General features: G+C 52.3%; 7 protein-coding genes across 7 annotated transcripts; 4 read left to right on the forward strand and 3 right to left on the reverse strand.

Moving 5' to 3' along the window:
• Positions 1-2,817: 2,817 nt before the first annotated feature.
• M406DRAFT_65788 (uncharacterized protein) lies at positions 2,818-3,472 on the forward strand (the record flags this gene model as incomplete). Its single annotated transcript, XM_040924948.1, has 2 exons — positions 2,818-2,851; positions 2,931-3,472. 2 exons carry the CDS (start codon positions 2,818-2,820, stop codon positions 3,470-3,472), a joined length of 576 nt encoding a protein of 191 aa, XP_040771367.1.
• A 3,209-nt stretch (positions 3,473-6,681) lies between these two features.
• M406DRAFT_216014 (DNase I-like protein) lies at positions 6,682-9,795 on the reverse strand (the record flags this gene model as incomplete). The annotated part of the gene is made up of 1 exon (XM_040915475.1): positions 6,682-9,795. A coding segment is annotated over one exon (3,114 nt), but the record flags the coding sequence as incomplete, so codon positions are not given.
• An 890-nt stretch (positions 9,796-10,685) lies between these two features.
• M406DRAFT_109460 (uncharacterized protein) lies at positions 10,686-11,837 on the forward strand (the record flags this gene model as incomplete). The annotated part of the gene is made up of 2 exons (XM_040915357.1): positions 10,686-11,032; positions 11,111-11,837. The coding sequence occupies exon 2, from the start codon at positions 11,199-11,201 to the stop codon at positions 11,835-11,837; it is 639 nt and encodes a 212-aa protein (XP_040771369.1). The 5' UTR covers positions 10,686-11,032; positions 11,111-11,198.
• Positions 11,838-13,906: 2,069 nt separating this feature from the next.
• Positions 13,907-15,161, forward strand: M406DRAFT_269284 (biotin synthase; the record flags this gene model as incomplete). Its single annotated transcript, XM_040917998.1, has 2 exons — positions 13,907-14,182; positions 14,247-15,161. 2 exons carry the CDS (start codon positions 13,907-13,909, stop codon positions 15,159-15,161), a joined length of 1,191 nt encoding a protein of 396 aa, XP_040771370.1.
• A 44-nt stretch (positions 15,162-15,205) lies between these two features.
• On the reverse strand, positions 15,206-16,680 carry M406DRAFT_269577 (PLP-dependent transferase; the record flags this gene model as incomplete). The annotated part of the gene is made up of 3 exons (XM_040918014.1): positions 15,206-15,741; positions 15,837-16,179; positions 16,246-16,680. The coding sequence occupies 3 exons, from the start codon at positions 16,678-16,680 to the stop codon at positions 15,206-15,208; spliced, it is 1,314 nt and encodes a 437-aa protein (XP_040771371.1).
• A 259-nt stretch (positions 16,681-16,939) lies between these two features.
• On the forward strand, positions 16,940-19,774 carry M406DRAFT_114557 (uncharacterized protein; the record flags this gene model as incomplete). Its single annotated transcript, XM_040915370.1, has 5 exons — positions 16,940-17,133; positions 17,398-17,414; positions 17,498-18,511; positions 18,572-18,917; positions 18,982-19,774. The coding sequence occupies 5 exons, from the start codon at positions 16,940-16,942 to the stop codon at positions 19,772-19,774; spliced, it is 2,364 nt and encodes a 787-aa protein (XP_040771415.1).
• Positions 19,775-20,738: 964 nt separating this feature from the next.
• On the reverse strand, positions 20,739-21,190 carry M406DRAFT_223971 (uncharacterized protein; the record flags this gene model as incomplete). The annotated part of the gene is made up of 2 exons (XM_040915667.1): positions 20,739-20,863; positions 20,911-21,190. Coding segments are annotated over 2 exons (405 nt in total), but the record flags the coding sequence as incomplete, so codon positions are not given.
• Positions 21,191-23,352: the final 2,162 nt, after the last annotated feature.

Genomic DNA, 23,352 nt, shown 5'->3' on the forward strand with positions numbered 1-23,352 from the left:
GCTGGGCCTCGTTGATGGCGCTTTTGTTGCTGATGTGCCCAGGCAGAATGCGACCGAGGAGTACATCATGATCGGTAGCCATGGCTGGAAGGTACAGTGATTGATTAAGTATGGGAGAGGGTTGTCAGCCAGCCTAGACGAGTGAGTGGCGAATGTCTATGTATACATAAGTACGTATGTATGTATATAACATTACTCCTGGCCTTGATGATCGAGTGAAAACACGAGAGTATGATTAAAAGTTGCCTGTATAGGATGGACCGTGCGAAATCAGTGCGTGACGGATTCTAGTCATGCGCTCGCCTGATTAATTGTCAGTGCAAACAATGTTGAAGAGATCACACGAAGCCAATTCTTGATCATATCCCTCCTTTGACGAGCCAAGCTTTATTACGGCCTTGAAAAAATGGCTATCTGCCACACTCCATCGGTCAACCCCGGTCTTCCAGACGAGCGTCCGAGAGCCCGTCTGCTGGGAGGAGGGGGGAAAGGCGCCGTAGAGAAGTCAGACTTTATCATGGGTGCCTTGCCCGGTCTCATCCCTCCCCCTTTCCCCTAGCAACAGGGCCGAGATTGCAAGCCCCTCTAGAACTTTGTGTATTACAGGATCTGGGACGGAATTGAGGGTGCAAAGGCGTTGCGAATTCCGGAACTGGATGATCCTTGGCACGGTCAAGTACATTGGAGAAGTACACTCTTATTTCGTCTGTATACTATACTATACTATAGTATACCTTTTTTTTTTCTTTTTTTTCGGATGGACTGGATGACCTGCCTACTTTATTAGTGAGGCAAATACTTATACCATGGTAGTACCTATGTATATCATGGTATTATCAATGTTGTGTCTTGCGGGAATCCGATTTCGAGAATCGATACCGAGAGACTCATTCCATAGTCTTTCAAAGAGGGAAAAGTAGAAAAGAACTTGGAACAAGAGAAGATGAAAGCAACCACCAAATTTCTCACCACCTGTACTGGAGGGGCGTGTTCAGTGGGCAGAGGATTCTTGTCACCTTCGTGGGATACAAGGATATCCTGTCCTTATATGTACAAGCTAGAACATGCATGTGTATTTTCAGTAGATAAACTTGGGAATCTGGAAGGTGAGGAAACAAATAATGCAGACTGGATCGACCTCGCGCGCGCGAATAACCAGATGACGCAGACATGGTAGGAATCTAATGGCTTTTCGTGAAATATCATGCCTCAAAACAGTATCAAGAAGCATACTCTGGTTGAGGCCAAGCCCGGGGCTGAGGCTCCTTTCGGAGTCTGTGCCTAATTTATACGATATTTGCGACTATGACACTCTCTCTCCCCGAGTTGGGTTGCAATGGGAGAGAGGTCTAATAGGAACGGCTGACGTATGATGGCCCGATGTGCTGGAAATCGATCTTGACTGTTACTTTCTGTGCTGCCCTGAGACTCTTTTCGAGATCCAACAGGTCTGCCCCTGCGTTCTCTGTGCCGGGCTAGACCTGGAACAGAGATTCAGGGACCGGGGTCTGGATCGATCGGATCTGGACCGCGGTCTACACGTTGGATTCAGTGCAACGCTCCGGGATCAAGATCGAAGATTGCGATCGCTTCTCAAAAGGACGATCTGTTTTTGACCCAGTTAGTCATCAGCTCGTGGATATGTTGGTGGCAGACATGAGATGGGTGGGTGATGAGCCTGGTGAGCAGAGATCACAGTTCGTAATCTCCGGCTTGCAGGACGCAAACAAAGTCACTTACCAAAATGGCAAATGTTGCATTTGGTTTATCGGAATACGATGCCCAAAGTTCATGTGCATGTCATTTCTGACGCAGTAAAGGCCTGAGGTTTGGGCATCAAATAATGGTAGCATTTGCTTGGTGACAAAGTTGTGGTAGGAATTATCGACAAGGAATGAATATAACAATAAGAAATCTTCCCGACACCCAGCCAGCCGCACGTCCGCCTTCTGAAACCTGCAGCGGAGGGTTCTAGAAGCCTGTAATCTCGGCGGCCAGTGGAGTTCCTTTCTATTTTTCATGTGCTTACTTCCATCATGCCGTCAGACGCTCAACATTTCATGGTATAGAATGTTGGTGTCCTTCTTTTTCATTTCCTTGTTCCAGCTCTGTAATCTGCTCTGGAGGGTGCACCTGTTGATAATCAAGTAATCAGTACATAAGAGATGGGCTTTGTAATCTGTCTAATTATGATTAACGCGTTTCTCCAGGAATGCTTACGCAATTATTATATAAGTCTGCTCGTTGAGTCCATATGAGTTGTACTGGCAGGTCTCACTCCCCTGGACGAAGAATATATTGTTTTTGTTTATGCCCAGTTCGACATTACGTTGCTGCTTGTCTAACAGAATTATAACTCAAGAGATCTGTCGTGAATGCAGTACGATGCTTGAATACTTGGAATGCCGTCGATGATCTATAAGTATACCTCAACAGTCTAGCATGAATGACCATAACACTTTAAGAAAGAAGCAACAAATTTGCTGCCCGTCCTATAGATTTGCGTACGAACAACCGCTGCGAAGTAAGTACAGAATACCAATTTCATTGTAATGCTAGCAAGTTCATACATTGTATGCCAACTGACTACTGCTGCTCATCCGCTTCTGCATATCATCGCATATCAAAACAGTGCAAAGACATATATTATTCACAGGTTTGTTTGAAAGTGAAGATCTTCGCCTGGCGCGGCATCACAGCACAAATTGACTTCTTTGCTAAACATTGAGCATCAAAAGTCAGGTCGAAGAACAGTCAAGTGAAATGTACCAGATGACGTAATAATGGCGTAGGGTTTGGAGTAATAGAGCGGCAGTGATGCATCAAATCCTCCATATCTCTCCTTCTTCTCGTTCAAGAGTTCAGACATGAGCCACCAGCAGCCACCAGGAAATACACACTCACGCCTTCTAAAATGACACCTCTCGCAGCGCTCGCGTCGCTCCGTGTGAGCAAACACTACATACCGGCGCACAATGGTCTTCCAAACACCAGCATTCTCAATAAACCACTGCTCATCTACCACGGCGCCTTGCAAGGAAATGATGGCCAATGCGCCACCGCGTCTGCTGTGGAAGCCCATCTGGTGTCCGTGGGAGTCGTCACGCCGCAGTGGCGATACTCCATGTATCCCACCACACACTTCCATAGCACAAGCCACGAGGTCCTCTGCGTCACCTCTGGGCGGGCAGAATTGTGGTTTGGCGGGGAAGACAACCCCGACCGGGTCGAAGCCGTGGTCCAGGTTGGAGATGTCATGATCTTGCCTGCGGGCCTGGCACATCGCCTTTCGCGAGACGTGAGCCAGGATGGCCACAGCTTTGAGATGGTGGGGAGCTACCCAACAGGCTGCCATTGGGACATGTGTTATGGAAAAGCTGGCGAGGAGGAAAAGGTCAGAAAAATCGCGGGACTGTCATGGTTTACAAAGGATCCCATCTTTGGACATCACGGCCCGGTTTTGGATGTGTGAACCGTGGTTGGGAGGAGCAGTAATGTGAGCTACTAGGTTAGTCGCACTGAATTGTTCTGGTCTTTTTCCTATGTACAAGTTGGGCAAGATGTTCTGGCAGCACCTCCTTGAGAGACTGACTGCCTTAGTCTACTGCAGGCCAGTACCTTCGTAGCTCATCTGGACAAGGATACAAGCCTACTAGAGAAGAAGACGCAAATTCATAACGCGCGAATGCCTTGATGTACCAATCGCCAATTGACTCCTCTCACCATGGCCCGTCAGCCACTCGATGTCATCTACCTTTCCGAGCTCATATGCCTTTACGGTTTGTTGTGTCCAACTGCCAAAAGATGAATTAGCATGTTTTCAGCGGATCGATTTGACAGATTCCTCAGAGCCCAGACGTACCGTGAGCCGAGTGTACTAATATTCAACGCGCTCTCCACCGATCCCACATCCAGGCTCAGGCTGGTCATCTCGACCCCTATTGCAGGCTCAGAGGTCCTTTTATACCCTCTGATACGGCAGCATCATCGAAGGTACAAGTCATGCGTAGGCTTGAGTGTCTCCTCTGACAGCCAGGAGTCCCACAAGGGCACTGTGAAGCCCTGCCTGCCGCCTCACTGCCACTGCAGGAGTCACTCGGGCCCGTGGAGCGCCCGTGTCCCTGCGACGCGCCTTTGTAGCCCACAGATGCATCCGACGGATTGATGACGTTGTAGACAGTGTACCAGCCCGCGTTCTTTACCTCTACAGACCGGTGCTTCCGAGAGTAAGGGAGATCCTGAGCTCTCTTCATGTTGCGAAGCATCGCGTCGTATAGATCGCTCCAGTGGGTGTCCGCCGAAATCTGGACGACTCTGTTCCAAACCTTCTGGTCAAGCCTGGCGGGACCTTCAACGAGAAATGAGGCCACGGGCATGGATGGCTGAGCGTCTCCGGATGCGAGAACACCACTCTCGCGACACATGGCAGTATGGGATGTGTTTGAGTTTGGACAACGTAGGAAATCGTCAGAGCTGCTGGCCTCGTCGCCCTCGCTGTCGTTACCCGCACTGTAGTCGACATTCTGCTTGCTCGTCTGCTGCTCGGTCTCGTGTTGGGTCTTCTGGTCCTCAATTGCCGTGTCGGAAAGACCAGTGTTGATGTTGGTAGTGGTAGTCGTCGCCCAGCCACTCTCATCCTTGGACAAGAACTGTTGGTCGTCGCCATCGTCATTTCCCGAGTCCGAGTCCGATTCAGAATCAGATGTTGATTCGAAATCATCGGAATCCTGTCCATTGTAGTCCTCGTAGTCGTCCCAGATCATCGAATCCTCTTCTGAGGTCCAATCGTCGTCCTCGTGACTCTCGACATCTTCCTCAGATGAAGAGCTTGAGCTCTCTTGGATGCTCTCTAGACCGCACGACTGGATAGACCAGGATTGGAGGGACTCTCCCTCACCAGCCGGCCAGTCCCCGCCCGCAGCTGCGGCCCAGTCCTGGATCGTGCCTTCACTGGCTGTCCAGCCCTGGGCTGCTGTCCAGTCATGGACCTCGCCTTCATCATTTGTTGTTGCGCTGTCACCATATGCTGTGACAAACTGACCAACAGCGTCTTGGGCTTTCCTCGGCTGGTCGGCCATCTTGCGCTGGTATTCCTGCTGCAGCCTTGCTATCTCCCTGTCTTTGGCGCTCTTGTTATGCTCGTAGTTCGCCTGCAGACAAGCTTGCCTGACAATTTCTCGAGCCTCGTCCTCGTCGAAGCACGGCAGGAGGATCTCGTTGATCTTGTATTGTCGAAGGACAGATCGGCTCTTGCTTGCCGCGTTCAGCATGGCCTCACGAGCCTTGAGAGAATGCTTTGAGGCCATCACTGTCGCAGGGGTGCCAGACGGTGGAACGCAAGAGGTAATTTGTGTCGTATTGTGTGGGCGACAGGCCTCGCCCGTATTCTCTTCGCTCGTGCTTGACTTTTCGGTAGCTGGTACCACAATCGCGGCGGTGGTGATGGATAGAGAAGAAGAAGGAGGCGGCGAAGAAGACGAAGCCATCTACCAAGGAAGAAGGAAGGGAAAAAAGGGCAGCTTTGAGAGAGCTGCAGCAGTTATCTTTGCTTGGAAAAGGGGTCAAGATGCCAATCCAGCTGAGGCAATGACCAGATGTCAGCTAGCAACGGATTGAGGAGGCCAACGTCCCACAGGTGGTGTTGTGAGTTGAGAAGTAGGGGCTTCTGAGAGGAGCTTGAGCCAAGTGAGGCCTGGCAAGCGTTGCTGACTATTGGTGATGCCTGTTGATATTTGAAAAGAACACCAGAGAAGGGTGAGAGAAGATCAAGAGGCGATGGGACGGAAAAGGCAAAGAAGCGGCCAGAAATCAAAAGGTGTTGTTGGTTGGGAAGAGATTCAGAAAATCAGAGGGAAAGAGGGCAATCGTGTGTAGAAGAGAAGAAAATGAAAAGAGCCAAAAGAGTTGATGGAAATTCACATGGGTGGGAAAAAAAAGAAGTTAGGCAGAACAATGGGTGCAATTGTCAAGGGGTCTCTTATTGACAACAACAAAAAAAAACCAAAAAAACCATGGGACTGAGCTGTCCAAGAAAGGTTGAGAGATGTCTTGTACCTTCCATCCCCTTCCACCTCGTCGATGTGTCAGATTCAGGTTTAGTTCGCCCTTTAGAATGTTGTGGCATGTCCTGCCTCTTTTATTATTTGCTCACTGAGAAGGAACACTCACCACCATACGAGACAACAGGATTCTCTGCACCACAAGCAAACACCACCCTAAGGCTAGGTTTGTGTAGAGGGCAACAGGCAACTTACATTAGGAAAACAATTACGATCCGAATTGCAGTCAATCATAATAATGAGGTCAGAGAGAATAGAGGACGTGATTGTGGGTGCAACTCACAGTGCCAATTGATGATACGGTCCTCCTGCTTCGACCAAGAAGTGAACATATGCCCTTCATCTAACAGGAGCTCGCCTGTGACAGGTGAGCGTATCATATTTGGTGGGAAAAGAGCACACTCTTTTTATCTATGGACACACGGAGGAAGAACCAGAAAATGATATACTGACTGTCATTGTTTGAAACAGGAAGCGCTTTCAAGCAGGCAACATTGGAACAGGATTGAACACGAAGCCAAGCTCAGAGAGCATGTTCTAGACATCAAGTATATTGATTTAGATGGGGGGTATCTTTCCGTATATATTTCCTCCTCCTCCTCCTCCGAATTCAGTTGGATTCACGCCTCCTGATAAATAGCTCAACCAGCGTGGACTGTTTCCCTTCCAAGATCTTCCGGTCCTTGTCACGGCCTGTCTCGGGAGCCCTGCAGACGGCATTGCCAAAGATTTGCGCAACTCTCCTCTCTCTTGCCTTCCTTCTCTCCAGTGCTGCGATGGCTTCGGTGACTGAAGACGCCATAGTTGTACCGGATCCTATCGTCAGGCTCTGCCTGAAGCTCAGGGATCTGCGGCCCAGCGCCCCAATCGCCCCAATCGCCCCTCTTTGGGAGGCTGCTGATGCTGCTCCTGCCCCAGGGGTTTCAATCTTGTCCTTCTGGACAGGCGCGAGCTCTGCGACAACACTGGCCAGGGTGGTGGTGAGAAACACAAAACAGATATTGTGGTTCGGTGCGGTCGTGAGGATATCGAGGATCGCCACCTTGTCGTCTTCTGCGGCTTCTAACCCGGACATGCCCGACCCTGAGGACGACGGCGGGGCCTGACCGAGGGCCTTGATCGGAGCCTGCTCAATTTTCGACCACAGTGGCACACTCACCACGCCATCCGTTAGGCCGCGTAGGAAGTGTACGAGGACCTCGGCAACGGTCTCGAGACGCTGGCACGGATTGGTCTCCGGGAGGAAGGCGTCAGCGATAGGCCGGTCCGTGTCGAGAGTGTCGATCACCGAGGGAATGAGGTGCTCGTGTGGATCGGCGACAAAGTCCTCAAATGGCCATCCATGCTTGTCTCGGGGTATCGTGTAGGACCCCAGCATCTGCTCATCCGCCAGTGTCCGGTCGGTAAGGGTCTCGAGGGCGTCGATCAGCTTGAAGAGCTCCTTGGGCGCAGAGCGGTGGACCGTGAGGCTGTACGGGATGGCGCCCGTGTGTTGCTTGCCCTCCTTGGTGTCGGCCAGCGACGTCACGAGGCGCCGGATGCCGCCGTCAGGGACCCGTATGAGCTCGTCAACAGACCTGCCCATGCATGTGGGAAGCCAGACCGCTCGCACCGGGATGAAGTAATCTCTGCCGTCGGTAACGCGCAACACCAGCACTTCGTCCAGACTCGCCCCTCCTTCGTTGAGCAATCTAGCTTGCGACAATTGCCCGACGAAGACCTGTATGGAAGCGGTCACCGTCTCACCGGGCTCCAGCGTGACCTCCTTCCCCAGATCGAAAGCCTCCTCGCCGCCGCCGACCCCACTGAGCTCCGTCCTCGATAACGAGGTCTCTAGCCACTGGCGATCCGGGCCGCCGTCTCCTGGCTGCTCGGTGGCCGGCTTCTCGACGAAGCTGAGGGTGGCTGGCACACGGCCGGTGTTGGCAAGAGTGAGGTAAGCCGTTCGCCGCTCGAGATATCTGATGTCACCCACATCGACCGAGCCGGAGCCAGATTGTGACCCTTCCACGACGATTGTGATGGACGGCCGGCCCTCATTTTCAGCACGGTCAAGTTCCCGAGCGACTTCGGCAAGCACCTCGGCCTTGAGTTCCGGTACTACAGCGGCGAAGTCGAGTGTGAAAATGGCAGCGACGGGTTTGTGGTCAGATGATGTGACTCGTTGGTAGGAGGTGTAGGTTTCCAGGTTGATGCAGTCGGCGGTGTTGCTGTCTTCGTTGCCCGCAGAGAGCCCTGCAAGACCACCAGCGTCTTCATACTCGTCGTAGTCCAGCCCTGGTTGTCCAGCAGGTTCCGTGTCGCCGTCATGTTCCGGGTCGTAGTCGAAAAGCACCTCATCGTCATCCCCAGCATGATCAATGCCGCGGGCTTTCATCTCCTCATCCCGCCTGTGGGCAGCCGCCTCTTCCCTGAGCTTCAGTTCGAATCGCTCTCGGTCCAGCCTCGTACGAAATAAGATGCGGTCGCACCAGCTGGGCGCTCGTTTCTTCTCGCTCGAGTCGAAGACGCCGACGGTCCCCACGTCGTACTTGTATGAAGGGAGGAAGGAGATGGGCCCTTCCCGCCAGCCATCGTGAAATATCTTGCGCCGTTTCACGGCTTGTTGCAGCTGGTCATGTGGCAGGAGCGAGTCCAGGGTGGCCTGGAGGGATGTTGGATCCTCTTGAGGGTCAGGCTCAAAGTCGTCTGGGTCAGGCAAATCAACACTGTCATCATCCTCGCCGCCAGGATTAGAAGACGACTGGCTTCGTCTTGCTGAGGAATCTTCTGCTGCTGCTGCTGCTGCTGCTGCGCGCTCATCTGTGCTCTCGGGAGTTTCTTTCACGATGATCGCATCCTCATTATTGCTGGGCTCCGGCCGCCGGGTCGAGCCATATTCACCTGTCGTGTGGAGCGTTAACAGGCGGCGTATGTCATCGCCTGGGATGCCACCGAGGCGGAAGTTGAGGTCGCCAAACCAGAAGGCAAAGTCCTCATCACCAATCCTGTCCTCACCCTCGGTGTTATCATATCCAGGGACGGAGACAGGGTCAAACCGGGTGCGATCCACAATGGTCCTGACATCCCAACAGCGGCGCTCGACAGTGGAGGGGTCGCTGCCGCTGGAGAGATGGGAGTTGACAAACACCAGCCTGGTAGCCTCCCCGAGGAGGATGCGGGCGATGGTTGCACCTTTGTTCCCGAACCAACCTCCAACGCCAGTGCCTACAACCTTTGTGCTGATGTTTCCGATGCTGGGAGCCACTTCTGTAGAGGCGTAGAGCAGAAGCAATAGGCCCGACATGTGCTCTGAGGTAACAAAGGTATAGCCCTTGGGCATGGCCGCCTCCAGAGCAAGACGCCACTTGTCTGTGGGGTTTGGGTCCGAGTAGACATACTGGCTGACGGGGTTGAGAGTGACAACCTCCTGCAGACCAAGGACGTAGAGACCGATTTTGTCGCCTGCGAGGATGCGCGGGCCTTCTGTGTCCTGGCTAGGTGTGGCGGAATCTGATGGCTGCGTGGCTGCGGGAACGGAAGCACCATCACCGTCGACAAACCAGGCGGCCAGGTCTTTATCCGTACCTGGGCAGGCGGCAACATTCCAGGTCCCAACCTTTATGCGAATGCGATGAGGTCTGGTATACTCGGCACGACGGGCGTAAACGGCGTGGTGGAGGGAATTGGCGTTCGAGGAAAAGAGGTCGACAGGCTCGGTGGTCTCCGAGGCAGACTGGGCCGGGTTCGGCGGCGGGGCGTCCATGTCGAGAGCACGGCTGGTGCAGGCAGAATGTGGTGTCAACTGAAGCCAGACGCGACGGCACTGGAGAGCATTTAGAAGTCAGAAGCTACATGGGGCCAAGCACTGGTCAGCGCAAAAAAAAGGACCGAATCCAGAGAGGTGAGGTGGGAAATGGGAGGAGCCTCAGTGCGGGTCGAGCTACAAGGGCTCACTCTGCTGCACCAGAGACGCCTCGTCGCGGTCAGTAGAGGACTTACACAGTCGTCCGACCAGAAACAAAGAGGTTGTTCGACCAAAACACCTATATTGCGTGTCTCGACAGAAGGGAGAGAGAGAGGGCAGCCCCAATCCAGCACTCGTGGCGACAACGGTAGGTGATTATATATCAAACTCGCGTTATCGGAAGCGCGAGAGGGAAAACATGATCGCATATATGTAGTAGGGCGAGGGATGTGCGTGAACCTCGAGCAGATGTCTGGAATAAGAGCGGTAGAAAATGGGCACGATGATCCAGATAAGTAATGTAAGAACAGAGTGCGTCTTGAAGTAGCTAATCAAGCAGCGAGGAATCCGTGTGCGCTGCGCTCTTGACTCGTTCTCAAATGACAAAGTCTACTGCCCAGGATAGTCAGGCACGAGCAGGGCAAAACATTACTGTACATAGCAGTCGTAAATAATTACATGGGGGGGGGGGGGGGCATGATCTCCCTCCCACCTCTCTGCTGCTGACGTCGTGTCGGTCTGCAGCTAAGCCCCCTTTGGCGGCTTGGTGCCCTTGCCAGTTCCAAACCGCCACTCAAAGACAAGGCTCAACGTCCCTGCAGCCAGAGAAGTCCGATAAGATAAGAGCTCTGAGCTGGTACCCACTTCTTTCAACGTCACCCCTCCTTAAGTACGACTTCAGGTTTGCGCATACGCCATGATTATTACCACTTCGCACCTTGCCTCGACGGTATGGTAGCCTTGTGGCTACTGACCTTCCCGAATCTTTGATTTGAACTCCTTGTATTTCTCTTCCTCTCTCGTGTTTCGTCTCTCATGATAGCGCATCGCTCATACGCCACAGCACGAGCATCTAACATGCCACGCCAGAAACTCGCGCCATACCGGAACTTTCTCCTGCTGTCCTGATCTCGAGTCCAGACCGTCGTCGCGTCTATCTTTTCTTGTTCAAGTAGCCATCGAGGCCTCCTCCCTCAGCCCTCACGCCTCATACTCTGTCCCAGGAGCCAGAAAGTCCAGCTGAAATGTAGGTTCAGCTCTCTGATACCCTCCCGCGTCCTGTTTTGTTTTCTCGAGGCATCTGCTGAGTTTTCTCCTCTCGTAGCAACGCCAATTGAGCTTCCTACCTCTCATCCTTACACCCGCCCGATCTGACCTCTGAAGCTGCCTGGCTCCAAGGTTACCGAAACAGCATGAAGCCCTCAACGCCCCGAAGGTCTCGACGCCAAAACCAGCCCGCCACGCGAGCAGGAAATACTGTGCCTGTCTCTGACTACGAATCTGATGGCCCTTCTCACCGAGGTCCCAATGCCCAATTCAGCCAGTCCACCGTCACGGTCACTGCCACCGCTACTGTCACTGCAGGCTATCATGGTGCGCAGCCGGCACAAGGGGGCACTCGTACTATCGGGGACATGAATCTTAGCGTCATCAAGCGCTATGTGCCCACCGTCCAATCCTATATATCCATGGCCCACCACGTGCTCGTCTTTCAGTGGGACCACGAGAAGGAGGACTGGGGCGAAGAGCTCTTCAAGGGGCCACTCTTCATTTGCAACCAGCTCCCTGATATGACTACCGGCGCCCCCCTCCCACGCGCCTGCATTTTCCTCATCAACAGAAACTCGCCCGAGAATTTCACCCTCGACCTAGCTACCGTCTTGGACTGCCAGCAGAACGACAGCCAGAAGGACTTCCTCGAGATCTATGCAGCTACTCCATCGACAGATGCCGTCCACTGGGGTTTACTCATAAGGGAATCGGAGAGCTTGGATGACACCTGGGCTGCCCTGCAAGACCGGTGGCGAGCTGTACAGACAATTCCTGTCTGAATGGCTAGAGAACGCTTCCATCGTATTAATACAATCTTGAGCCTAACAGGCATTATTTCCATACTCGTATACGTAGCTCGTAGGCTTTAATTTGGCAATCTCCATAGCCTTTTCTCGAAGCCGGGAGCGTCAAGCTTCTTCGGCCTTGGGGTTTTGAGACGCCCCCACTTCCTGGAATAAGTGCCGAAGACGGAGTGCTTGGTCGGATCTTGCATGTAGTCTTGGACCTTTCAAGGTAGTGGAGATGGAAGTATCCTAATGCAACAAGACTCTTTATAACGACGGTGGCAGCAGTTTGCAGCACGGATACAGAGCTCCCGCACGGGACACGCGTGCAATTGAAATCATGGGTCAATCTACACCGGTGGTACGAAGGGATCACTGAATACGTCAGCACACTGGCTTCACAGACGCCGCCGAAACTTAAAGGACGGAAAATGAGTTGTCTGACGCGAGCTTGCTCCACTTTCCAGAGTGAGGCTGGCGAGGGCGAAACTCCGAAACTTAAAACTTAAAGATAGACAGGGCGGCAGCAAAGGGAATGGACGAAGCAAGGATTTCCACAGTCAAGACGCAATGAGAAATAAATTTAATATGGCAGAAATTCACGATTGAAAAGAAAAGACTAGACTCGACGCTATGACCACTTGAGTACTTATTAAAAGTCATCAACTAGGTGCACTGCGTTTGCATACGAGCCATGGCTATTCCTGCAGTGTCCCCAACCCTAATTTTTCTCCCAGACCTTCTGATCTTCCTCTCCTCGGTCTCTTGGTCCAACACGCTCTATTTGGACCTCGAAGGGAACAGTCTTAGCCGAAACGGCACTCTATTGCCGTACTTATTCATCCCACACAAGCGACAAGTCTAATCGATATCCAAACCCTCGGCAACTCCGCCTTCACCACGCCCAGCGCCCACGGGACGACCCTCAAGGCCATCCTTGAGGACCCAATGACTCCGAAATGCCTCTGTGTGAGAAATATTCAGTCACCCCGTCTAAGCAAGCAGCGCCGATGGCTAGATAGATGTTTGCGTACATCAGTGGGATGCTCTCGGCTCCTTTGGCGGGATCGGTCACGTCGCCCTGTATGATGCACACGCACTTGAGCCAGGTACATTTACAGTTCTTGAGCAAAGAAAATTTAATTTATTCTACAGCTGAGTGCAAAACCCTTTCATAAGCACTGTTGGTATTGGAAATTCTAAAATAGAAGTTATAAAATTATTGTGCCAATAAAAAAGAATGATGAATATAAGCTGTAATCAACGATTAGAAAACACATGCTGGATATTGGCAGAGGCCGGTAATGCTCAGTGAAACATCAGCAAGATAATATCGGGTAATTATTTTAAATAATAATAGTTAATTGTCAAGCGATGTGCATGCATAACACATGACATGAGCTCATGGTTTTCAATAGTACACCAAATTCCCTCCCAAGCCCCTCTCCCAAGCCTCTGCCCCCACTTTTTATGCTTGAAACCCCGAACGCAGCTTCCCGAGGATAACGAACGACAAATCCCTTATTATCATTGGGCCGCTCTCATCGGCACATGTGGCAGGGGACTTCTTGGCAGGAAACTCCACTACGCCTCCCTCTCTGGCTTTGAGACTCCCCTCCCCCCCAAAAAGGACGCAGAACAACAAGCAGCCTTGGTCCTTGGTCCTCTCTTCTGTTTTTTCTTTTTTCTTTCATGATCCTGTTACGTATACTCTATTTTACAATCAGATTCAAGACGCCAATTTGCCCAATTGGGATTCGGACGTTTAGTGGCCATACAAAACCAAGGACGGCCAGCTTTGTGCACACATGGTCACTTATTAGTCGATACATCGACCTGTGCATCCTCTCTTGCTTACGAAGACCAACAAGAAGAACGGTATGCACGCAATGGCTGTGAAGGGGGGTTACCTTCCGGGAGCAGTAGGAGCAGTTCGCGCAAGGGGTGTCTGGTCATTGGCTGGTTTCGATCGGCGCCCGTGGATCAAGACACCTTCGGCCCCAGCCGTCCGGCCTACGCCTACGAGAAAAGACCTAGGGCTCACTTCCCATTTTCAACATCGGATGAACAGCACAGTCGTCGACAGAGGGGCCATTTACGATGCAGCTCCGCCACCAGAGCCTCCATTGCCCCAATCTGTACCTGCGCCCCCGCATTTTCACCGTCACACTTTGAAGGATCAGTGGCAAGATCCGAGCGAGGCAGAAACTGAATCCGTGGAAACCAACCGGCAGATCTTTCTGGACGCTGTGAAAACGGCGAGGGTGAGGACTGACTGGACGAGGAAGGAGGTTGCTGCGATTTACTACCAGCCCTTGCTTGAGCTGGCTCACCAGGCTGTGAGTATGAAGCCTCTACCCCCGCCTCGAGCCTGTCCCGATCTAGGCTAATGTTTTCTCGAAGGGAATTGTTCATCGCCGATTCCATGCGCCTGGGGAAGTCCAATTATGCACCCTCATGAACATCAAAGAAGGCGGTTGCACTGAAGACTGTTCATACTGCGCCCAGTCGAAACGATACCAAAAGGGAACCGGCCTGGTCGCCAAGAGGGTGGAATCCGTCGAGTCTGTGCTTGAGGCCGCACGCAAGGCCAAGGAAAACGGGAGCACACGGTTCTGCATGGGCGCCGCATGGCGGGACATGAAAGGCCGCAAGAACAGCCTCAAGAACGTCACCGAGATGGTCAAGGGCGTCCGCGCCCTGGGCATGGAGGCCTGTGTCACCCTTGGCATGATCGACGCCGAGCAGGCTAAGCAGCTGAAGGAGGCCGGGCTGACGGCGTATAATCACAACCTCGACACCAGCCGCGAGTTCTACCCTAGCATCATCTCGACGAGGAGCTTCGACGAGAGGCTGCAGACGCTCGCACACGTCCGTGACGCCGGAATTAATGTCTGCTCCGGCGGCATCCTCGGCCTCGGCGAGTCCGCCATGGACCGCATCGGGCTGCTGCAAACAGCGGCGACGCTTCCAGCACACCCAGAGAGTTTCCCAGTGAATGCGCTGGTGCCCATCAAGGGCACGCCTTTGGGCGATCGCGAGCAGATTGCCTTTACGAGCATGCTGAGGACCATTGCAACGGCGAGGATCGTCATGCCTGCTACGATTATCCGCATCGCCGCGGGCCGCAAGACCATGTCTGAAGAGAGGCAAGTATTGTGCTTTATGGCGGGGGCCAACGCCATCTTCACCGGCGAGAAGATGCTTACGACAGATTGTAACGGATGGGATGAAGACGAGATAATGTTTGGAAAATGGGGATTGAGGCCCATGAAGAGCTTTGCCAAGGAGGACTCGGTTGCTCACGAACATGCGTGAGGGGCCGCCTGTGGGGGAGTTCCCCGCCGTTTCTGGTGTCAAAATTAAAGCTTGTTCTTGATAGCATGCCCAGTCAGAAGCACTGTCTCTGGGATTGTCATGGTCTCCGCCGTCGGGTTTTGCTGGCTGGAGACCCATTCCTCGATGGCTTCGCACAGTTTGGCGCATTCCTTAATCGTGTTTCCAGCATGCAGACAGATTCTCACCCTGTCGGTCCCCTGGGGCACTGTCGGCGCCACGATCGCACGTACCATGTATCCTCTGCCCTGGCAGTGCTCCGCCAGACTCCTCGCCTGCCTCACGAAAACAGGGATAATGGGCGATTGGATGGAGCCTGGGTGAATCCTGATCACCTCAGCCGATGCGTTTCGTTTTAGGCACAGCTGTGATAATCGCGCCCGTGTATACTCTATCAGGCCCTGCAAATGACGTCGTAAAGCCTCTGCCTGGTCGCTGGTGATGAACTCGTACGCGACTTGTATGCTGGCCAGCCCAGGGAAGCCCATCGCTGTTGTGTAGATCAAGGTGCGGGCGTAGTTGATCAAATACTGCCGGGTGACTGGCGAACAGAGGACGATTGCTACAACCAAAGAAACAAAGGAAATAAGAAACCACGACCTGTGTCAGTCCTCGGCATAGGTAAGAAGGAAATAGGATTTTGCCAGCTGGTCGTACCTCCAGAGCAGCCCAAGGCCTTACCGAACGTGTGAACTCTGGCCCACACACGACTTTCAAGATCGAGCTCACAGACAAGCCCGCGACCGCGCGTGCCGAACAAACCATTTGAGTGTGCTTCATCAACAATCACATGGCCGTTTCCTAGGGGTAGATACTGCTCAACACAACGAACGATGTCGCAAAGGGGGGCGAGGTCACCGTCCATGCTGTAGACAGCTTCGACAGCGATAAACACATGTTTTCGCCCCTCTCTGACGGCTCTACCATCTTCACCTCCCGTAGTGGCTCGGAGGACACCAGAAAGACTTTCCAAATTTGTTCCCTGGTCTCTAGCACTGCCCTGCGAGTTAGAGCAAGAAGACAGACGCTCATCCCCAGCCCATATGCGGTTGTGGCTAAATCGCACCACTCGCGCCGCCCTGCACAGCTTTACACCCGCGTGCACACTCGCATGCACGAGCTCGTCGAGAACAACGACATCCCCAGCGCGTGGCACACATGCCAAAAGGCCTGTGTTGGCTTCATAACCCGAGTTAAAAAGCAAGGCAGCGCCCGCGCCGTGAAATTCGGCAAGGGTCTGCTCGAGCGTCTCGGCAAGCGTCGTGTTCCCGTCGAGGAGACGCGAGCCGCCAGATCCGAGGCCAAATTCTTCTCCCGATGTTTGTAGGCGCGAGATATAGCTGCGTTTGAGGTCAGGATTGCAAGAGAGCGAAAGGTAGTCGTTGGACGAGAAATCAACGAGGGGTGTTTGTTGGGTTGGCGTTGTCAGGCGGCGGAGAAGGCCGCGGGATTGACGTCGGGCAAGGACGAATGAGAAGACATCATCTAGGGCCGAAGACATGATGCAGGCGCGACGATGATCATCGATGTACAGTAGCTCTTGCCCTGGAAAGGCGCTGAGAGAGAGAGAGAGAGAGAGATAAAGAGCTATGCGACATTTTAGGTTCGACGAGGGAGGGAAACACGTGATGAGGACCCCACCTCTTGCTGGAGAGAGCTTGCCCCTCCGTCCCTTGCACTTGCTTGTGAGACTCAAGCGAAGACTGCGCTCTCAAAGGACACAGTAGAACTTTCCTGTCCGCCCGACAACGGTGGCCACGATGAGATTCCCGCCCATCGCCTCCCTCTTCTGGCGTTCACAACGGATATATCAAGTTTTTGGCGCCAATACTGATGTGGGCAAAACTATTTTCACGACCTTACTGTGCAAGGGTGCCAAGTCGCTCTGGCCTGCCAAGTCTTGCGCTTTCCTCAAGCCCGTCTCAACAGGCCTGGCTTCTGAAGCTGATGACTAGTGTGAGCATATCCTCAAATGTTTTTTCTTTCTATCCGTCTCTTCTTACTTCTGTTCACTGGCAAGAATTAATGATAAAGTAGACGTGGTTTATGTTTGCCTCCTTCTGTTCTTGTCTCGGTGGATCAATGGACGTGTTATAAGCGGTGTCTTCGTGGCAAGTTTCTGACGCATCAACCTTCAGCCATGTCAAAACATTTGCACCTGATGTCGAGACCACAACATTGTTCCAATATGATCTACCTGTGAGCCCACACATCGCAGCACAGGCTTCCACAAAAGTAAGACGTCCACGTGCAGGTGTAGATTCTTCCTTTCCCGTTCTGATTCTGAGCACTCTCTGCTTCATAGACAAACCCCCCAGATCACGAGCTCTTAGCAAAATGTCGAGACTTGGCGGCAGACCGCGCAGCTCAGGGAGATGGATGGCTCTTCCTCGAGACAGCTGGCGGAGTCCACTCCCCAACACCCTCAGGAACAACCCAGGCCGATCTGTATATGCCATTGCGACTCCCTTCCATCCTAATCGGAGACGCCAGACTGGGAGGCATCAGTCAGACTATATCGGCCTTTGAGAGTCTGAGGATTCGCGGATACGACGTTGAATCTGTGTTGCTGTTTGAGGACCATCAATACGGCAATCTAGAGTATCTTTCAAATTATTTCAGGGATCATCACAGAAATGTGAAGGTGGCTGGTCTAGTTGGCCCTCCTGACAGGAAGCAGAGCCAGCCAGAAGATGCCAATTCCATGCGCCGGTACTATAACGACACAGCCGAGAGCACAGTGCTGCAGAATGTCCTCAGGCACCTGGACAGAAGACACGAGGAACGCATCACCACAATCGAGACCATGGCCTCACGAGCACACCGCAGCATCTGGTGGCCGTTCACGCAGCAGTCTCGCTTGAAGCCAGAGGGCATCACAGTGATCGACTCCGCCCACGGAGATTATTTTCAAACGCTGAGGCCCCAAAACGAGATTACGCAGTCGACAACTGTCTCGTGCTCTGAAGAACACAAGTCGCTCCTGCAGCCGTCCTTTGACGGCTCGGCATCCTGGTGGACACAGGGCCTAGGCCACTCCAACCCTCGCCTCACACTCGCTGCTGCATACGCCGCCGGGAGGTATGGTCACGTCATGTTTGCCGAAGCAGTTCATCAGCCAGCTCTTGACCTCGCTGAGACCCTCCTTCGGGGACTGGGAAACCCTCGGCTCAGCCGCGTCTTCTTCTCGGATGATGGCAGCACAGGCACCGAGGTTGCGGTGAAAATGGCTCTTCGAGCAGCTAGGATGAGATACTCCACGGGGACAGGAGAGGATGACCCCCTGTCCACCAAGGCACTCGGGGTGATCGGGCTCAAGGGCGGATACCATGGTGTGTTTTATAATGACCCGTCAGACGATACATGCGCCCAAAGTATACTAATCATCATAGGTGACACCATGGGCGCAATGGACTGTGCTGAACCGTGCATTTACAACGAAAAGACTGAGTGGTACACTGGCAAAGGCTTTTGGTTCGACTATCCAACTGTTCTCTGCATGGACGGCCGATGGCAGGTCCGCGTACCTGATGAGTTGAAAGCACAATTCGGACAGGAGCGCCAGTTCAGCTCACTCAATGAAATATTCAACCTGGATGCCAGGGAATCCCGAGGCGAGCATCTCGTTTATGAGACCTTCATATGGACAACGCTCCAAGCCCTGCACCAACAGGGGCGGAGATTTGGTGCTCTGATCATCGAGCCTATAGTTTTGGGGGCAGGAGGGATGGCACTTGTGTAAGTGAAGCTAGCCACGTTGCATATTTGACCAGCCCCCTCCAGCAACTGACTTTTAATCCAGCGATCCGCTCTACCAACGCGCCCTTGTGAGCATAGTCCGTCGGTACAACGAGTTGTTTGACGGCTCAGCGTCGTCCAAGTCCCATGTGAAGGACCCCACCGCCTGGTCAGGACTTCCCGTCATATGCGATGAGGTTTTCACAGGCCTGTATCGCCTCGGACGTTTCAGCTCTTCCTCATTTCTCCGCATAGACCCAGACATTTCAGTGCACGCCAAGCTGCTCACGGGAGGTCTTGTTCCTCTCTGCACGACTCTGGCCTCGGAGAGTATCTTCCAAGTATTTGGTAGCAACGAGAAGACCGATGCGCTGTTGCACGGTCATAGCTACACGGCGCATCCGGTCGGATGTCAAGTGGCCTTGGAGTCTCTTACCGAGATGTCAGCAATGGAACAAAGCGGCGCCTGGGACTGGGCGAAGGAAAGTGGCTGGATGGACTCTGAGGACATTCAAGACCCACAGGCCGGAGCCTTTGGAGCTGGCGCTGAAGTCTGGTCAATGTGGCCGCAGGACCTCATTACCAATATATCCCGACAGAATCCTCGCGTGCTTGGCGCATGGGCCCTCGGCAGCGTGCTTGCTGTCCACTTGAGAGACGAAATGGCCACAGGCTACAGCAGCAACGCCGCTGTATGCCTGCGGGATAACCTTCTTCGTGGCGACAGCAACGGCCCTTGGAATGTCCATTGCAGAGTTCTTGGCAATGTGCTTTATCTCATGTCGGGACAGAATACGCAAAGAAGCGAGATTGAGCGAGTGGCAAGCTTGCTTGAAACTTGTTTACGTACCATGTAGTCTACTAGCAGTGCGATTTTCGTATTGCAGACTTCCAGTTGACATTCCTGTGGACGCTGGTAGGAAACGCGCCAGTGCATATTTACACTCATGAAGAGGTAGTGTGAAAACATGGGCTGGTCGCCTCAGAAGGCTATATCAACTTCTCCCGAAGCCTAAAAATAGTCACATTTTCAAAGATCTTCCCTTTGTTCAGATAATTTCATTGCCAATACTGTTCTGCAGTCTCTACATTCCTCTGCTTGCGCCTTGTCTTGCGTATTATGACCCCCATCTAATGTGCACGCTAGGCAAATAGATCAGGTGAGGGACAAGTCACGGAACGACGCTCTCGGGCGTTCAAATTCAGCATCTCAGCCACGGAGCAAACTTTCCTGCCAAAGGGATCATGGAAGACTTCGTACGTTATTCTCATTTCGATGTAATTATTCTGTTCGAACACATGTCCCAGAGCGCTTCATTCAACCGCACATAACAATAGACACAAACCTGGGCCTGGACTCTCCAACCTGATCTGATCCCAGCTACACGATATCGGACCTGCCCATCATGGTTTCATTATTATACCCCCAAGATCTCCAATTCCAGTACCCGCACTTTGACCAAGACGCATCGTATACCTTTCTCGCCTTTGGCAATTGCCGATATTCTAGGTTCTGCCTGAGAGCACACGAGAGGTGACGATAACAACCGCCGCGCCCAAAAGCAATCTGGTGAAAGATGTGGCCACGGCTTTGGGTGCCATCCCGGTACTCTCTTTGCCTAAATTCTCACTGAAGCCAACAACCTTCAAGCATGTGAGCTGTGCCTCAGGAGAAGACACTATGCTCCCACTTCCCGGGTAGAACACCGATAAGATAGGTGTCATCCGATACGTGTCGTTCTCCAAATATTCGAGGTCATTTATCTGCATTCCACCCAGTCAGCTCTAGCCCGTGTTTGCTTGTAAGAAAAGAAGAGGACGTACGGTGGTTAGAAACTTGTCAACGAGTGCAAGGTTGTCTGATCTCGGTTGAATGGGCCAACTGTTTGAACTTAAATTCTGTTCCTCGGAAATGGGCTGTGGGCTTGTCAAGGCTGGCAAAAGAGCTCCGTGTCAGCATACAAATCAATGTCTGGGGCTCAAAAGACCTTACATGTTGCGGTTACGTTCTGCCACTTGTTTCCGAAAGCATATTCTGCGCATTCGTTGTCTAGGTTTGACTCAAAGCTTTGCTGCAACGCCCCACAGGCGTCCGTCTCGTTGGATACATGGAGACTCGCAGCTCGCTTGGTGAGTGCATCAATGCAGGATTGCTGAATTGCATCAGGGCACGTTCCAGTGGATATGGCAGTCTCAGGAAAGGGACCTGGAAAAACTGCGTTGAAGTGACGGAAGAATACCGCACATGCCTTCGTATCGTTATCCCCAAGGCTCTGGCCCTGTGGTGTGGCTAGATAGTAGTTCTCGCCATATACCACCTTGGGAGACGTGAGGGCATAACTGCCTTGGATCCATGACAGAGAAGGGAAAGATGTGTTTTCTGAGAGGATGGGCGCCACCCCAATCCCCTGGTCCAAGGTGTTATTGACGATGGTGCAGGTTTGGTTAAGTGGGCATCCGACAGTCTCGCAGCCGGTCACGTTATTGTTCGCACCGTGAACCAACCCGAACCCGGCTAAAGCTGCAAGAGTAATATAGAGGGGGATCTTATGAATAAATGTGTCCATTATGTCTCTTTGAGTTGAGTCTGGAGAGGTTTGTTGAGGAGGTATGACTGATGATGACCAGAGTGGGTTTAAGCCTCGAAGAAAATCTGCGACAACACAAGAGGAGCGACCTGTCAGGTTTTTATAGAAATTTAGGACGGAGGAAACAAGTTGCTCTACACGAGTTCTGCCTGGAATAATGGCTTCGCAACAGGCTGATAAGAGAGTTTGAGCTCTCACCTGCTTGGTGACCAGTCTCGAAGCATGACCAGATTGTGCAGCATAGCCTCTTCCAATGCTATTCTGAGCACCAACGCCCGCCACTTCCAGTTTATGCCAAGTAGCCCTGAGTTACGTCGAGGGTTCTTGGTTGCGTGCTCTCCACTGGCGGTCTCCTCGTATTTACAAGGTCTCACTGATGAGACCGGAGGCGAAACCGTATGCAGTGCATCATGCCCGCGACGATTCGGCCCTCAGGCTATTGCTGGTCACCAGTATCCTGGGTCAGAGGAAGAGGCACCAGAGTCTTGAGACCCTTGCTATTCTGAAGTTGGATTTGATGGTATTTTGTGACCCGACATACTACAAAGTAAGCAATTTTGCCACTTAGCTGACCACTGTGCTTGTTGTTAGGACGCCTCCAATTGGTCGATGCATAGTGCCTTTTTTCCTCAGCCCCGATCCTTTCAAGAATCATATAAGTAAAGTTCAGTCTTAAGAGCGTCATATTAAAGTTGGATGACTAGTCAATTACTGTTTCTGTTATGATCCTTCCCGTCGGCGCAAGAGGTAAATGGCAAGGATCCGAATAAGTGGTGGTCAGGTCTGCAAGCTGATTGGTGTGTTGTGCTCAAATCTTGTATTCTTGGACGGCAAGATGGCTTTGACCACTTGTAGAATTTGACCAGGCTAGGAAAGCAGGCGACGGAGGAAGTCCACAGGAGGGTTCCTCCCCTCAGAATAGTATACTTGCCAAAGATCCTCCCGGAGCTCGAGGAGGCTTTCTTGCATTAGCTGCATGGTGACTACAACCACGCACAGGTTAATTTCGTATTGACTCCAGAGTAAAGTCCGAAAGCTGATACAGCATTCTGGAAATCTTTTCCTTCTGTCAATATTCTCTGATGGCAACAGTGTCAAATGGTTGTTTTAAGCCTCAATGGATTTGATGTTCAGCATCGGCGGTCCGTCAACCCGTCCTCAACCAGACACTTGGGTTTGACATGGCCAAGACTTCAAACTACCTGTGTGACATCTGAGTGAAGTCTCAGCTGTTCTTAATTTATCTGACCGCTGAGGTTATCCAACGATGTTTACGCGGGTGAAAGACGGCCAGTTATCCTTCATTGCCTGAAGGCCGCGTCCAGACATGCCTTATTTACGAAGCTGATACTCGCTACTGTTGGAAATTTGGTTTCATTCCAGACGAGAATCAGGCCTCAAATGGGCCATAATGTTGTTGACAGTCGTATGGTGCTCCTACCTGTAATAAACATGAACAGGTAGCAATAAAATGGCATGCACGGGTTACGCTGTGCGGAAGGGCTCACCCGTCAAGCATGTAAAATACATGTGAAGGTTCGCAATATTGTACTTCTATAATTATGCGAAACAAATTACGGGCAAATTGACCGGCCTGACGAGGGCCAGAGGGTTTCCAGGAGTTTCGATTCTTCCTACAAGAAAGGCCTACTAAAGGATGCCATGACAATCTTAGAGTATACCGTTTTGGAGTTCAATCAATGATTCATGCCGTTGGTCAGAAATAGGCGTGTCTCAACCTTCAACTTCACCAAGGCTTCAAACAAGACGACCACCAAGGGCAGAGCCAAGTTGATGGAAGCGGCTACTGTCGCCGTAGGCTTGCGTCTTAAACGTAGCCTTCATTC

This window comes from Cryphonectria parasitica (assembly GCF_011745365.1).
Source record: "Cryphonectria parasitica EP155 unplaced genomic scaffold M406scaffold_10, whole genome shotgun sequence".
NCBI classification, from domain to species: domain Eukaryota; kingdom Fungi; phylum Ascomycota; class Sordariomycetes; order Diaporthales; family Cryphonectriaceae; genus Cryphonectria; species Cryphonectria parasitica.